Source organism: Ylistrum balloti, unplaced genomic scaffold, assembly GCF_031769215.1.
Source record: "Ylistrum balloti isolate Yb309-2 unplaced genomic scaffold, AGI_CSIRO_Ybal_v1 Utg370742, whole genome shotgun sequence".
Taxonomy (NCBI): Eukaryota; Metazoa; Mollusca; class Bivalvia; order Pectinida; family Pectinidae; genus Ylistrum; species Ylistrum balloti.
In genome coordinates, this window is record NW_026782437.1 from 807602 (window position 1) to 821453 (window position 13852).

At 35.2% G+C, this 13852-nt stretch overlaps 1 protein-coding gene across 2 annotated transcripts in view; it reads right to left on the bottom strand.

The window, feature by feature from the left end:
* Positions 1-3530: 3530 nt before the first annotated feature.
* Positions 3531-13852, bottom strand: part of LOC132557931 (uncharacterized) — a 30607-nt gene continuing 20285 nt past the window's right edge. For both annotated transcript variants that reach the window (XM_060222461.1, XM_060222460.1), the window contains exons 2-6: positions 9975-10164; positions 8990-9219; positions 6749-6899; positions 6325-6534; positions 3531-6065 (exon numbers count right to left, since the gene is read on the bottom strand). In XM_060222461.1, coding sequence (XP_060078444.1) covers positions 5968-6065; positions 6325-6534; positions 6749-6899; positions 8990-9219; positions 9975-10041 — 756 coding nt within the window. In that variant the 5' untranslated portion in view covers positions 10042-10164 and the 3' untranslated portion in view covers positions 3531-5967. The remainder of the gene's footprint in view (positions 6066-6324; positions 6535-6748; positions 6900-8989; positions 9220-9974; positions 10165-13852) is intronic.

Sequence of the window (13852 nt, forward strand, 5' to 3'; positions counted from 1 at the left end):
CATCTGGTTACCAGTCTTTTTGTTTATAAGGATAACACGCCTTGCGTACCCGACAAATTGGTGGTAGGGGCTTGAAGTTGGTTACCAGTTCCTAGTTCCTTTTAAGAAAAACGGAAGTGGGAGCCATATCCTTGTTCCGCTAAAGAAAAACGTATATGTTGACAAAACGAAAAGTCCAATTCAGGACATGAATCGAACCCACAACCTTTCAGGTAGAAATTAAGAGTACAATAGCTTATATGAAGGAATTGTACTTCATACTCTCATGGATGGGGGTCGTACACTAGTTACCTCCCTTTAAGCACATGCTTCTTATTGCTTATTGCGGGTTGATTGGGTGGTACTATCTTTTTGAATAGTGTTAGTTTCTTAAGTGTCGTCAAGGACATGTATACCGTACACTGCCCTTCATAATACATACACGCGTTATTTTGACCTGTTTGTACATAAGCGCATTGATAAGACTATTTCACACGCTGGGACACTAGATGTTGCTCTATCACGATTTGGTGTTATTTTTAATCAATATCAATGAATTTGTTTCGTTATATACGTCTATAAGATGATGATAGGTGATATGACTATGCCCTACTTTAAAAACTTATCTAATAGATAGTTATTTCAATTTGAAGAGTTCAAATCAGTTGATCAATTGAGAAAAAAGTACATTCAAATTATGTCGGTATCACAACACTCTTCGCTAATTAATTTTAATTAATTTCATTAGTACAGATTTTGTGTTAGTGTTGACACTGATAACGATATAAAGATGATTTAAATATAACTTATTAAGTGTTTACGTGTTAAACGGAAAACAGTCAATTACTTCGTCACATTCCCAACAGGACGAACCGATTTCGTAACAGGAGATACCGAGCATGTCTTTTTTGTCTTTACTTTTTTTTTTTTTTTTTTAGAAAATCTATTACCAACAAAAAGGTTGATAAATTGGATGTTTAAGCAACAGATGTTTTGCACCTCTAGACTAAACTGCAGCCTTAGGGAAACGACTACGGAAGCCCAGTATTGTTATTGGGAGTCAGACAAGGTTTATTACAGATGAAAATCAGTTACGAATTAATTTCTTAAAGGAGGACACAGCACACTGCTCTTCTGTCGATTCACTGTATTACTATATATATATTCAATTCAGCTAGAAACATGTCGTTAAACTGGTAATATGTTATCCATGTCACAGACATATCGTACGATCAATAAACTAGTAATATTGTCCGAAAGGATGCGATTTTCGTCTTGTAATCTAGACTTGGGCGTTCGTTCATTCGTTCGTTCGTTCATTCATTCATTCATTCATTCATTCATTCATTCTTTTCCGGTGTTTTACAACACTTGTAAATATGTAAGGGATGAACTGTTTGGGAAAGTTAAAAAAATACAATTGAAATAGAAAGTTTGGTATGACACGATTTGAAAAAAGTTTTCCATTTGCAATGTTTTCTTTGAATTATGAAGTATGTGTTCATATGAACACATAGTTTGAGATAATTCTAACTCTGATATATTTTTACGTGTAATGTCATTTTTATTGTGTAGTTTTGATATTGTAAGCGCTGTGTAGTGGGAATGCATCGTACACTCAATATCCTCATGGCAGTTAACAGCTGCCGTACTATTTTGAAAACCTTAGGGTTCGGTGTTCTGGTGAACTAGCAAAAACATAACATCCTCGATCAATTCAACAGCTGCACAGTTTTTAGAAACGCAAATATGGAATCATACTTCCATTCGAGTAAAGCTGTCCAATATAATCAAGATCTGTATGTTAAAAGTGGCGCCAAATGGCAATGCATTGACAGCTTGAAAACACGTTTAAACCATGGCACATTGACGTTGTCCCTTGTTAGCGAATATCTCAATCCTTCCTGAACTTTTGATGTGTCAATCCCGTGTTGACGTATTGATGTGTCAATCCCGTGTTGACGTATTGATGTGTCAATCCCGTGTTGACGTATTAAGGTGTTATATCTTTATCTATGTACAACATTGTATTAACGCGACATATCTCTATGAGAATTAATGTTTTAAACCTATCTGGGCGTGCTGATAAGTCAAGATTTTTTCTAATTATTTGATGTGTCAATTTGTCAGCATTTAAGGATCCATTTCTCTATATACGTATTGATGTGTCAATCCCTTGTGTGCCTATTGATGTGTCAATCACTTATGTATGTATTGATGTGTCAATCACTCATGTATGTATTGATGTGTCAATTCTATGTGCGTATTGATGTATCAATCCCTTATGTGCGTATTGATGTGTCAGTCACTTATGTATGTATTGATGTGTCAATCCCTTGTTTGCGTATTGATGTGTCAATCCCTTGTGTGCCTATTGATGTGTCAATCACTTATGTACGTATTGATGTGTCAATTCTATGTGCGTATTGATGTGTCAATCCCTTATGTACGTATTGATGTGTCAATCCCTTATGTATGTATTGATGTGTCAATCCCTTATGTGCGTATTGATGTGTCAATCCCTTATGTGCGTATCGATGTGTCAATCCCTTATGTGCGTATTGATGTGTCAATCCCTTATGTGCGTATTGATGTGTCAATCCCTTATGTACGTATTGATGTTTCAATTCTATGTGCGTATTGATGTGTCAATCCCTTATGTACGTATTGATGTGTCAATCCCTTATGTATGTATTGATGTGTCAATCCCTTATGTGCGTATTGATGTGTCAAACCCTTATGTGCGTATCGATGTGTCAATCCCTTATGTGCGTATTGATGTGTCAATCCCTTATGTGCGTATTGATGTGTCAATCCCTTATGTACGTATTGATGTGTCAATCCCTTATGTACGTATTGATGTGTCAATCCCTTATGTGCATATTGATGTGTCAATCCCTTATGTGCGTATCGATGTGTCAATCCCTTATGTACGTATTGATGTGTCAATCTCTTATGTACGTATTGATGTGTCAATCTCTTATGTGCGTATTGATGTGTCAATACCTTATGTACGTATTGATGTGCCAATCCCTTATATTCGTATGAATTATTCAAAGTGTTAAACGATACTCACCACTGGTAAAAATATGTGTAAGGAAAAAATTATGTTTCCGACTTAATTAATATCTTTGAGTCATCCTATAATCATATTACACATGAATGCCGTCCAAAAACATCAATCATCATTTCTGTGCTTCCCTGTAGAATATAAGGAACATTTTATTACATTATTCACCGAAACAAGACATGTTTTGTCCTAACAGGGGAAGGAGAGGGGGTGGGAGTGGGGGGAGGGAAAACAGAGAGAAGAATTGAAAAAAAAACAATGATATTTTGGAAGATATTGGGAGTGTCTATTTTGAATTATTTTATCGTATCTAATGCTACTTGATCGATACAGTCTTGTCGTGTATAGTGTACATATCGATGTACACGTGTGAGAGGAGTCCTTGTTTCTAAATGTTATCAGCCAGAAATAGAGATTTACCATTAAAAACAAACTAACAAGCTTCACAATGATTACAATAATGACGATAAACAGGTGCATCGTCTTTTTGGAATTGTTTTATTTCTTCTTACACAAATTATGTGAACACAATAAGTCAATTTTGAGTACCATTCTGTACAAATACATTAACATTATTTACATGTTACACTGAAATAATTACTGATATCTTATGTACAGGTGATAACCACACGTTAATTAGGTACCTTGGGGGTAATTAAGGTATTAAAATCACCATTCGCTAATTAATTGATTTCTATGCACAGTAAAACCTAATAGCTGAGATCTGTTCCAGTTCTGATAAAAAACAAGACTATCAAATCCATGTGGATTGACTCCCACAGAAACGTCTCTAGATAAGCATGGATTTCTTTTGACTGAATAAAGAAAATGGAGCGCAAATTCATATCTATTTATGTTATTAAAAATGAATTCTGGGGAGACGGAAAACACATTTAATCAAAAACTGAAAACTTTATAATTTTGTCTAATATCTGTTTACCGATCAAGTTAGTAAGACGTCATTATACCTTTTGGTCCCATCTTATGATATCGGTTTCCAAAAAAAAAAAAAAAAAATATCACTCATTTAACAACAGGATATATTACTGACAAAAAAGGGCTAAAATCACCCGTCCGATTACTAAATTCATTCTACGGTTTTTTATCACTCATTCAATAGAAGGAAGGTCATCGCCAACTGGAAAAGGTGACAGTTTATTCAGCTTTCACCCGTGATGAGGTCTTTAACAACAAGTGGTATTATATTTTCATTTTTAATTTTCTATACCTAGAACTTTTGTACACAGTATGATCATATCTCCAGTTACTATTCAGTCACCAATATCACAGGGATCCGAGAACTTGTTAACGTCGGGTAAATATGAACCTACCCTGGTCGGTTAAAATGATTTTTTAAAAAAGATTTTCTTAAAGATATATATTTATATATTGTGTGTGTGTTTGGCGGGTAGGGTAAAGGTATGAGTTAAATCAATGTTTGGTAATAATGACACCCCTCTATGGTAGTGTAAACTCACCATAGAGATGCTGAACAGAACCTAGACAGGCCTATGTTAACCAACGTTATGATGACTATTCCCAGCTCCCTGTGAAGAGTGGGGTATCTGATTAACTATCTAAACAAGCCCTATTAAAGAGTGGGATAATCTCACATATCTTGAGCTGTATCTGCAAATCAGGACCATCAAACGCTTTATTTAAGGTGAGACAAAATGACTCGCGATAATGCTGGTGTACTGGACAATACATACTCCTGACTGGTTGACGTAATGGTTTAATTGATGGTCCAGGTGTGATTCTAATGGGTCAAATGCTTCATGTAATGATTTTATTGGTGTAAGCAATGATTTTAATGGTTTAAGTAATGATTTTAATGGTTTATGTAATTATTTTAATGGTTGAAGTAATGATTTTAATTGTTTAAGTAATTATTTTAATGGTTTAAGTAATGATTTTAATGGTTTATGTAATGGTTTTAATGGTTTAAGTAATGATTTTAATGGTTTATGTAATTATTTTAATGGTTTATGTATTTATTTTAATGGTTTAAGTAATGATTTTAATGGTTTAATGATTTTTATGGTTTATGCAATGATTTTAATGGTTTAAGTAATGATTTTAATGGTTTAAGTAATGATTTTAATGGTTTATGTAATGGTTTTAATGACTCAGGTATAGTTTATGTTAAGTTGTTCGATGATGAAAATCTTGTCCACAAGACAGCAATGATCAGATCTACTATTAACCGCGAGTCATTGGACAAAATCGCAGATGGTTGGATATCTAACAAAATTACCATGATGAATGGTTCTTGACATACTAATGCAGTTCAAGTTCCTGGTATCCAGATGATATCAATGGATGAGCGTTTTTCTCTTATCAATATTTTTATACACTACATCAAACAGGAGTCAACATAATTAAAGACCTTTTCCCACATCAAGGCACTGATTAATAGGCAATCTTCTTGTTAAACAAGTGGATCTACTCGATATGCACTAAACACTTTACATCCCTCACCATGTACAGTAGAACTGTCAGATTTCTGGTAATATTGTTCATCAACCTCCAGCTAATTGCTGTAAATCAATTGTTGAATAACTTTCGGAATTTTACAATTCAACCTTCTGTTCCTTTGACCCATCACATTTTATATCTTGCACGTGTGTAATTGTTTTGCAAAACTTCCAGTTCAGTGAAATAATCATGGAAACCCGGCTGAAATGTTTGGATCCACAGCTCACTCAGATACTGTTCTTCCAATAGGAATTTTCACACTTATTAAACGGCAGCAATACTTTTTAAGGTCTTAAACTCGCAGTTTTTCAATTTACACAATAAATACAAGAACTATGAGATGAATCATTTCTTATCATACACATGACAATCAGCAAATCATGAATTTTCCTTTCCAGGAAAGGTCAAGGTCATCACATGCACCACTAAGAAGGTTAAGTTCACACCACGGCGGACAGACGCATTGACTGTGAGATTTCCTGGCTGATATCATCGTCATCAGTAATGGTTGGCGGACTGTGAAGCAGATGGGACGGATCTGTATAACAGAAAGAAGTAAACACCCTTGAACAATATCAAAGCACTATGATTGACCAAAGAATCCGATTCATGTTACTCACATTTCCGCAATTTGCTATTTGACGCAAAAAACAGAAAATTTTCCTACATGCATATTGTGAAGCATCTTCAAAATATGCGAGTCTGTTTCTTGATCATGTATTTTCTATATCAAAGGATATCGATACCGACACCCGCCACAGAGAGATAAGTACAGAGAGAGAGAGGGTGATACTCACCGATATCAGTGGAGCCGTTGGTTAGTTCGGAGGCAGGTTCTTGTATTTTAGGCGGATAATAAACAATGCCGTTGTCATCTAAAGGTTTATTTGTGCGTCTGAGACAAATAACAGCAACGACGATGACAACGATGATTACTGGAATGAACACTCCAACCATGATTCCGATGATTGCACTAAGGGGAAGCCCGCTCGTCACGGTTGGATCAGCTGTAAGAGAAATAACATTCATGCTATAAATTTTTATGCTGTTATAATATATGTTGGAATCAAAACTTCGGCCATATTGGATCTCACAATGGGTTTCAATTTTCAGAATGAAATTATTTAATTTCCGTGTGGAAACATTTGTATTTTGGTGAAATCTCCAATGATTCTAAATAGACTGAATTCCGCCTTAAATACCGGTTAAAGATTTACGTACCTGGGGACTGGGTCGGATGGGCCGACTTGAAAGATGTATTAGTGGATATACGGACGGCAAGGACGGACGATGACGCGTTGGCCTCCAGCTTCAGAGAGGCGAATTCTGACGTCATACATTTCCTCACGGGACTTGTATCACAGTTCGACACCTGTCAAGAAATTTTTTTTAAATGTATTATGGAGGTGTTACTTCACATAGTATAGGTATCTGATAAAACGGTGATTATCTTTCATTGTAAACTCGTATTTATTTTTTCTCTTTCATCAATCATGTATAGTTGCTTTTTGTGTGTTGCGGTATCTTTGAAGAAATTCATCCAAACGTCGGAACGTACATCATTATCATTGTTCAGTTAATTTGTGTTTATTGTGAGCGACATTTTCTAGCTAAAGCAAAATCTGGGGAAGTCATTAAAATTTCATTATATATTACAAATGAAAATTTCGAATTAGTAACTGACGCTCAATATACTGTGGTTTTTCAGCCGTGAAATTAGAGACTCGTTGCATTACTCTAAAACGATATGGTTATCGAATTAACATATTATTTCTATGAATCATCTGGACCAGTTTAAAAAGTATTCTTACATCATCGAACTCGATGTCAGCTTAACGCTGATAATCTACCATGTTTTAAATAGCGCACTGTCCGTCTGCCGTGACATTAAGAGCCGAGCCGTAACTAAGGGACGGAACTCCATACCAGGAAAAATGAACACGGATGTATTGTAAGTGGAGTGTGTGCTTTGTTCGCGACCAGAAGCATTTTGTGGCGAGATTGATAGGGTTGTTACACTATACCCTGATCTATAGCTAAATACAAAGTACGTCTCGCTCGCTAGTCACGACTTTATTTCTCTCCAGAGGTATCGCACTTATAAACTTGTAAGATACCAGATGTTCCGACTTAATATCTTATTTCCTTTTTGACTGACGATTTCAAGATAAACTAAGCACATTGTTGATTGATGACGCCGATGTTGGTTTTCAGTAATAGTGTATTTTCGCATCAATATTTCCATTATGATACGCAATTACAAATATTGTCCGAATCCCATGTTCTACCTCCAAGCTGACAAAGCTTTGGACAATAGACGTCTATGAAAGTATAATGAAGAATGACCAATAGTATTAGATTTCTAAAAAGATTATAGCGGCGTGTAAACAGGGATCATGTATCTGAATTTACGCCTACTGTTTTGTATAAAACGTCCACAATTTGACCCCTAATGGCCCCTAATGAGTGTTCCTCACTTGAGAAGAGAACTATATTGTACCCACATCTCTATGAAATACCAGATATAAATACTTGTAAATGAAAAATGTATTGCCTAATTGATAAGACGCAGGGAATTTTGTGAAGTGTATAACAATACTGATTGTAATTTTCTGTGACATTTTGCGTTCAATTACAATTACAATTTGTAACTTTCGGTAGGTATTTTTTGTGAAAAATGAATTACCATACTAATTTGTGATTTTGGGTAACTTCTGTGTCGCATAACTTACAATTACAATTTGTAACTTTCGGTATTTTTTTTTTTTTATTTATTTATTTATTTTTTTGTGAAAAATGAATTACAATACTAATTTGTGATTTTGGGTAAGTTCTGTCAAATAACTTACAATATAAATTTGTAACTTTCGGTACTTTTTTTGTATAAAATGAATGAAAATAACTCTTTTGTAATTTTCGATTACTTTTGTGAACAAAGAATTACAATTCTGATTTGTAACTTTCGGTAACTTCTGTGTTCAATGACTTACAATATCAATTTGTATTTCGGTGATTTTTTATGAACAATTTATTACAATACTGTTTTCGTAACTTTCTGTAATTTTTGTGTAAAATATTTTACATTCTTAATGATTTGTAACTTTAGGTATCTGTTGTTTATAAATGTAGTAAAAGCATGGTCATTGGTGATGGTCAATACTGATGTTGTATGAATTGACTGTCAAGACTGAACTCTATATTCTTTGCGTTTTCCAATATTTATCTATCATATCCATCCATATTGTCATAATATAAAGAGAAAAAAAATTATTATAACTGAAAATCAACGATATACTTTCAACATACTCATTAAAACCGTCAAGGTCATATACTCATTTCAACAGTGCCCGGGACCTTACTTCTGCCACCATAGACACGGTCGAAGAAGCAAGGTATCACATTGGAAGGAAATATATGTTTTGTCTGTAACGTCAAAGTAAACCAACAAACCAATCAATTTACCTGAAAAGGTGTCCCAGAATATCCGGCAAACATTTGTATATCAGGAGGGCATTGACCTTCACTGATGTTCAAGGTCGTCACGTCCACACATATAGCCTCGCTCTGAGTCGTGTCACGTGTTAATTTGATGAGACAGTTTTCGAGAGGCGCCCCTCGCCACGTGGCCAGAACACCCGTCTTGTCCACTTTGTATGTCTGTCTCAGAAGACAGTTGGTGTGATCCAGGACAACTGAAGGTAAAAAGGAAGATTATTGTATAAAATTTAGGTTCTGGAAATATTTAGTTCGGGGGTATGTAAACATAAATTGAAGACACTGTATTACATACAAGACCCGCACCGACCATCGATATATGATGAAAACAACCTGTCTGATGTATTTTGGTTATAAACGGTATTCAGTATCACTCCTCACTTTATATAGCTGCATCGGTTGAAAATTTGCTTGATTTGATTTCGCATTCCTTTACAAATACGTATATTCATCCACAATGCACCAGCGCCTGTTTCTAACTGCTTTAAATCTCTTCTCTTTTTTTTTAAAAAAAAAATCTAGAATAGGGCTTGTTCGACTGCCAAATCAATATTGAACAATGACCATCCATTATGGGATAAGTAGCTAAACACTACTTCAAAACAAAAACGGAAATACCAGCTCTTTATTAAAACCACAATTCCCTAAAATCGCCGAAAAAACATATAAAAATGTGTAATGGCAATATGACCAGATGTTCTGGGAGGGTAAGCGTTTGCTGCTTCGCACCATGTAGTTTTCGAAATGTGAAAGTATTCAAGCATTTTGTTGAACCGGTCAATGTGATATTCTGTTGATTGTTAAATGCACAAAATGCTCACACATGACGGTGTGTTTCATTTGAAAAGGGAAGTAAATTACCTCGTTACTCGCATTTTAATACACGTAATATGATTCCAGTAGCTGTAGTTGGTATATAAAATTCTGGAACTAAGGGAGGTAAATGACTCACTTTCCGAAGATATCGCTAGACAGGCAGTGAACAGCAGACTGAACACCAACACACATGGCAAAAACATGGCCCTCCCTCCAACATCCGTCGAGGCAGTGGACACGCCCACAGTCTTCGGTGGGGCGAGGTAATGACGTCAGTTCCGGTACAAGACCATACTAAAACTCATCTGTGATACATTGTATTCGCACTGAAAAAACAAAGAAATTATTGTATTTTCTCTTAATAAAACTGTTGCACTTAAATAAAATGACATATTTTTTAAATGAAATATAGTTACAAACCAAAAAGAGTAAAGTTCAAGCTGGTTACAAATATACCACAAAGTTAGGAAGTTCGTGCACATAAACACACTTAGAGGGTTTATGAAATAACTCCTATAAAGAGCACATATAGCCCAACACTGGCAGCACCAGTCACCGATACCTAAATGCCGATCAATTCTCCGACGGCCGAGTATGTAAATACTATATACAAAGAGGATATCACATCGATTACAGCGTTTTTTTATGTTTGTATCCCAAATCATTAAATCGCTCAAATTGTTATGTGAAATCGATTTGTCACGACTCCTGTCCTGGAAATTACACACCGGAATGGGTCAATTTCTCGATGAATGAATCCCCTGTTGTAAGGCCGATAGCACGTTTCGAAACTCCAAAAGTAGCCACCATACATTGGCACAAATAGGCATTACACACCCTGACGCAGCAATTTCAACATATCGTATTTTTTTCAAAATAAAATAAACATTCATACATGAGGGTTCTCTGCTAACCGCTGATGACACAACAAAAGGCTTGAGCAATGGTGACGCCGGAGTGTACATATTGTGTTGGGTTACACACCCGATACTTTAAGTGAACAGGGCACACAAAAAGAACTCGGATTCTCCCCATACCACGACAGACAACAGTGTTTATTTAACTGGGTAGGGTTGTCATAATTCTGTATTATCCGTCAACAAAAAATCGGGGACCTGACAGGCTCGCTGTGATGTCACGCCAAGCCATGGCAGCCAAAGTGCACATTAATTTTTGTAATGTGACAGCGACCATAAAGAGCACCTGTCTTTAAAAGGCAGCCATATTTTTATCGACACAAATTTTAAAGGGAGGCTTGGTCAAACGCACCGCGTCCTGTACACTAGACCATCTGTCCTTGCTAGCTGATCAATACTATTATACAAAGTCTGTAACGAACACACATAAACATTATGGTAGATGTAATAGCAGCTAAAAGCGGTTGTATTCGACCATAAAACTAAAACCCAAAACCACATCCAATGAAATGCAATAACTACGGAAGACTTGTATTATACAATGCAAGAAAATCAAATAGAATCCTTAACATTTGAAAATGGCGCAAGCGTAATTGACCTCAAAATGACGTATATCAAAACATGAAGTTTTAACATTTACCAACTAATTATACTAAAGTTCCACGATTTAAGCAACAAGAACACTACATAAAGGATTTGCTAGACCATACCCCACGCACCTCTGCCGAATGTGTACGGAAACAGCCGAACATGTGTTCGTTGCAGCATGTGTCGATCGTTAATGCTGTAATATTATATGATTTAAAACTATTTATTTCTGAGGAGTCTTATTTTAACGCCTCTGAAATAGTGTCTTTATGATAATGTGTAAATTATCAGCTGTCGTCCATCAGGAATTTAATGCAGTTTTGTAAATGTGATATCTATCTCTCTATTCACAGACGTGCATTACCTAAATATTGCGAACGAAATTAACGGGACATTCACAGTCGTGCAAGCTTGACGATGGTTTTTTTTTATCCGAAGAAACAGAAAGTCATCCGAGTTTAATCAGTCTCGATAGAAATTGGTTAAATTCACTGCTCAAAACATTCGGTACGCACAGTTGTATCAAACGGTATCAATATTATACCGACAAAGCAAATATACAAAATTTGAAGCTAAAAACATATATCCAGTTCATTACAACAAATATATAATAATATATACAATATAGAATGATGTCGTAAATGTAATTTTCTTTTTTGTTGAAATTTCAGTTTAAATATACTAATTTTGAATATCATAATCAAGAGAAAGAGTCATACCGATATGAAATACATTTTTTGTTTTCTTGTTTGTTTTTGCTCCGCCATTTAGAAGTTAACTAAACTTTTTGTAACTAGAAGTATCTGGTACCGTTCATAACACTTGGGAACTAAGTCGACGCCAATAGCGCACGTTGCCATAACAACCATAACACTGCATCCCATCTTAAAAAAAGTTGCGCTGACGAATAAAACTATCAGCTTTAGGTATAAATTTCTTTGTATAAGAAGCTATATGGAAAAGTTTTACACCATTGCTGAAAGCCAGTGATGTCGTACTTAAAGAGTCTGGGTAGGAACCCCCTCCCCTCTCCCTATACATGCAGAGAAATAAATATGACCGATTTAGAAGCGTTAAGCTTCTCAATATGTCGTCATTTGAAGTCAAGAGAGCTATGAGAGATCAACGTGATCCAGGTGTTAAATTTCACAGGAGGTGTGCGTCAAGAGAATATACGATGCATGCTTGTGGAAATTTTCAGTTTCGTCTCAAAACATGGCGACAATCTAATTAACAATTTCGACCGTGCATTTATATAAATCATGTATTCGGTTTCGCACATCTATAGTTTTAGCTGTAATTTCTCGACATTAAACTCGCCCAAAATTCCAGCAGGTCTGTGATAACATCATAAAGCAATTTTCTCATGTTTAGCTGTTGTGAAAATCAACGCAATCGAAGTAATTTCCCAATCATGTCAATCGAAATAAAGATTATAAAAACAAATTATTCTAAAGATATTAAGTTTGAATTAACGGATCAATTTCATACGAATGAATGAAAGCATATATTTAAAGAGTAATTTCTCCTCGATTTACAAGTAATATCAACTCCGGTTCTATGAATGTGGTTTTTTTTCTGTTGAATCATATTGTATGTCTTATTTGTATTAAGGTGGGCGTCTCGTCCGCGTTATTTTCTATCGGTAAATCGGTTCTGTCTTTTTGGAATTAAACCTCGTGAGACGATAATTTATAGTAAATCAACAATACAGTACTGTGTGTTCCTGGCCTATAAAATCCCTCCCAGACCCACTCCCTATACAGCATGACATTTTCGATATATTTCTTCAACCTGCGCGTATCCTGAATGAACCCTGGCGAGACCTACAAGACGCTTAGCCCAGTGGCTGTGGTATGGCGTGTAGATGTGTGCCTACAAGCTTCAGTTATGAAGGTGATATCGCAATTTCTCATCTCCAGTTTTTGTTCCCCATATCTATACCGTTGGTATTCAGACGTAATGTTATACATTTCAGAAAGGCGACGTATATAGCAACATTCAAACACGCATGCACCTTTATTAAGGTAATATGAACACAAGTTTAGATTGATTATAAAAAGGTCAGACGTTCGTAATTCTGACTTGTTACTTGATGTTTCTCATTTTAATTTAACGCCCTGCTATTAAAGTGTATCCTGTATAATCCAACACCCTTTTTGTATTGTTTTTTTTTTCATTTTATTGTTAATTGTATAGTTCTTCAATGTATTGTTTTTCAATGTATTGTTTTTTTGTTGTATTTCATTGTATTTATTTCATTTCATTGTGTTAATTATTGTGCTGTATTTTTGGAATTTTAATTGTAAGGTTCTGTTTAATGTCTTACATGTCATTGTATTGTTTATATATCGTTTTATGACATAACTGCCTTGTTATTTAGTAAATATATCCATGTCGTATTTTTGTTGATTGTATATGTACATATGCGTGAACCGTTAAAAAAAAATTCCAACCGGAAGTTCACGAAAAACAAACTACATCTGAAAGCATTTTCAACTACTAATAC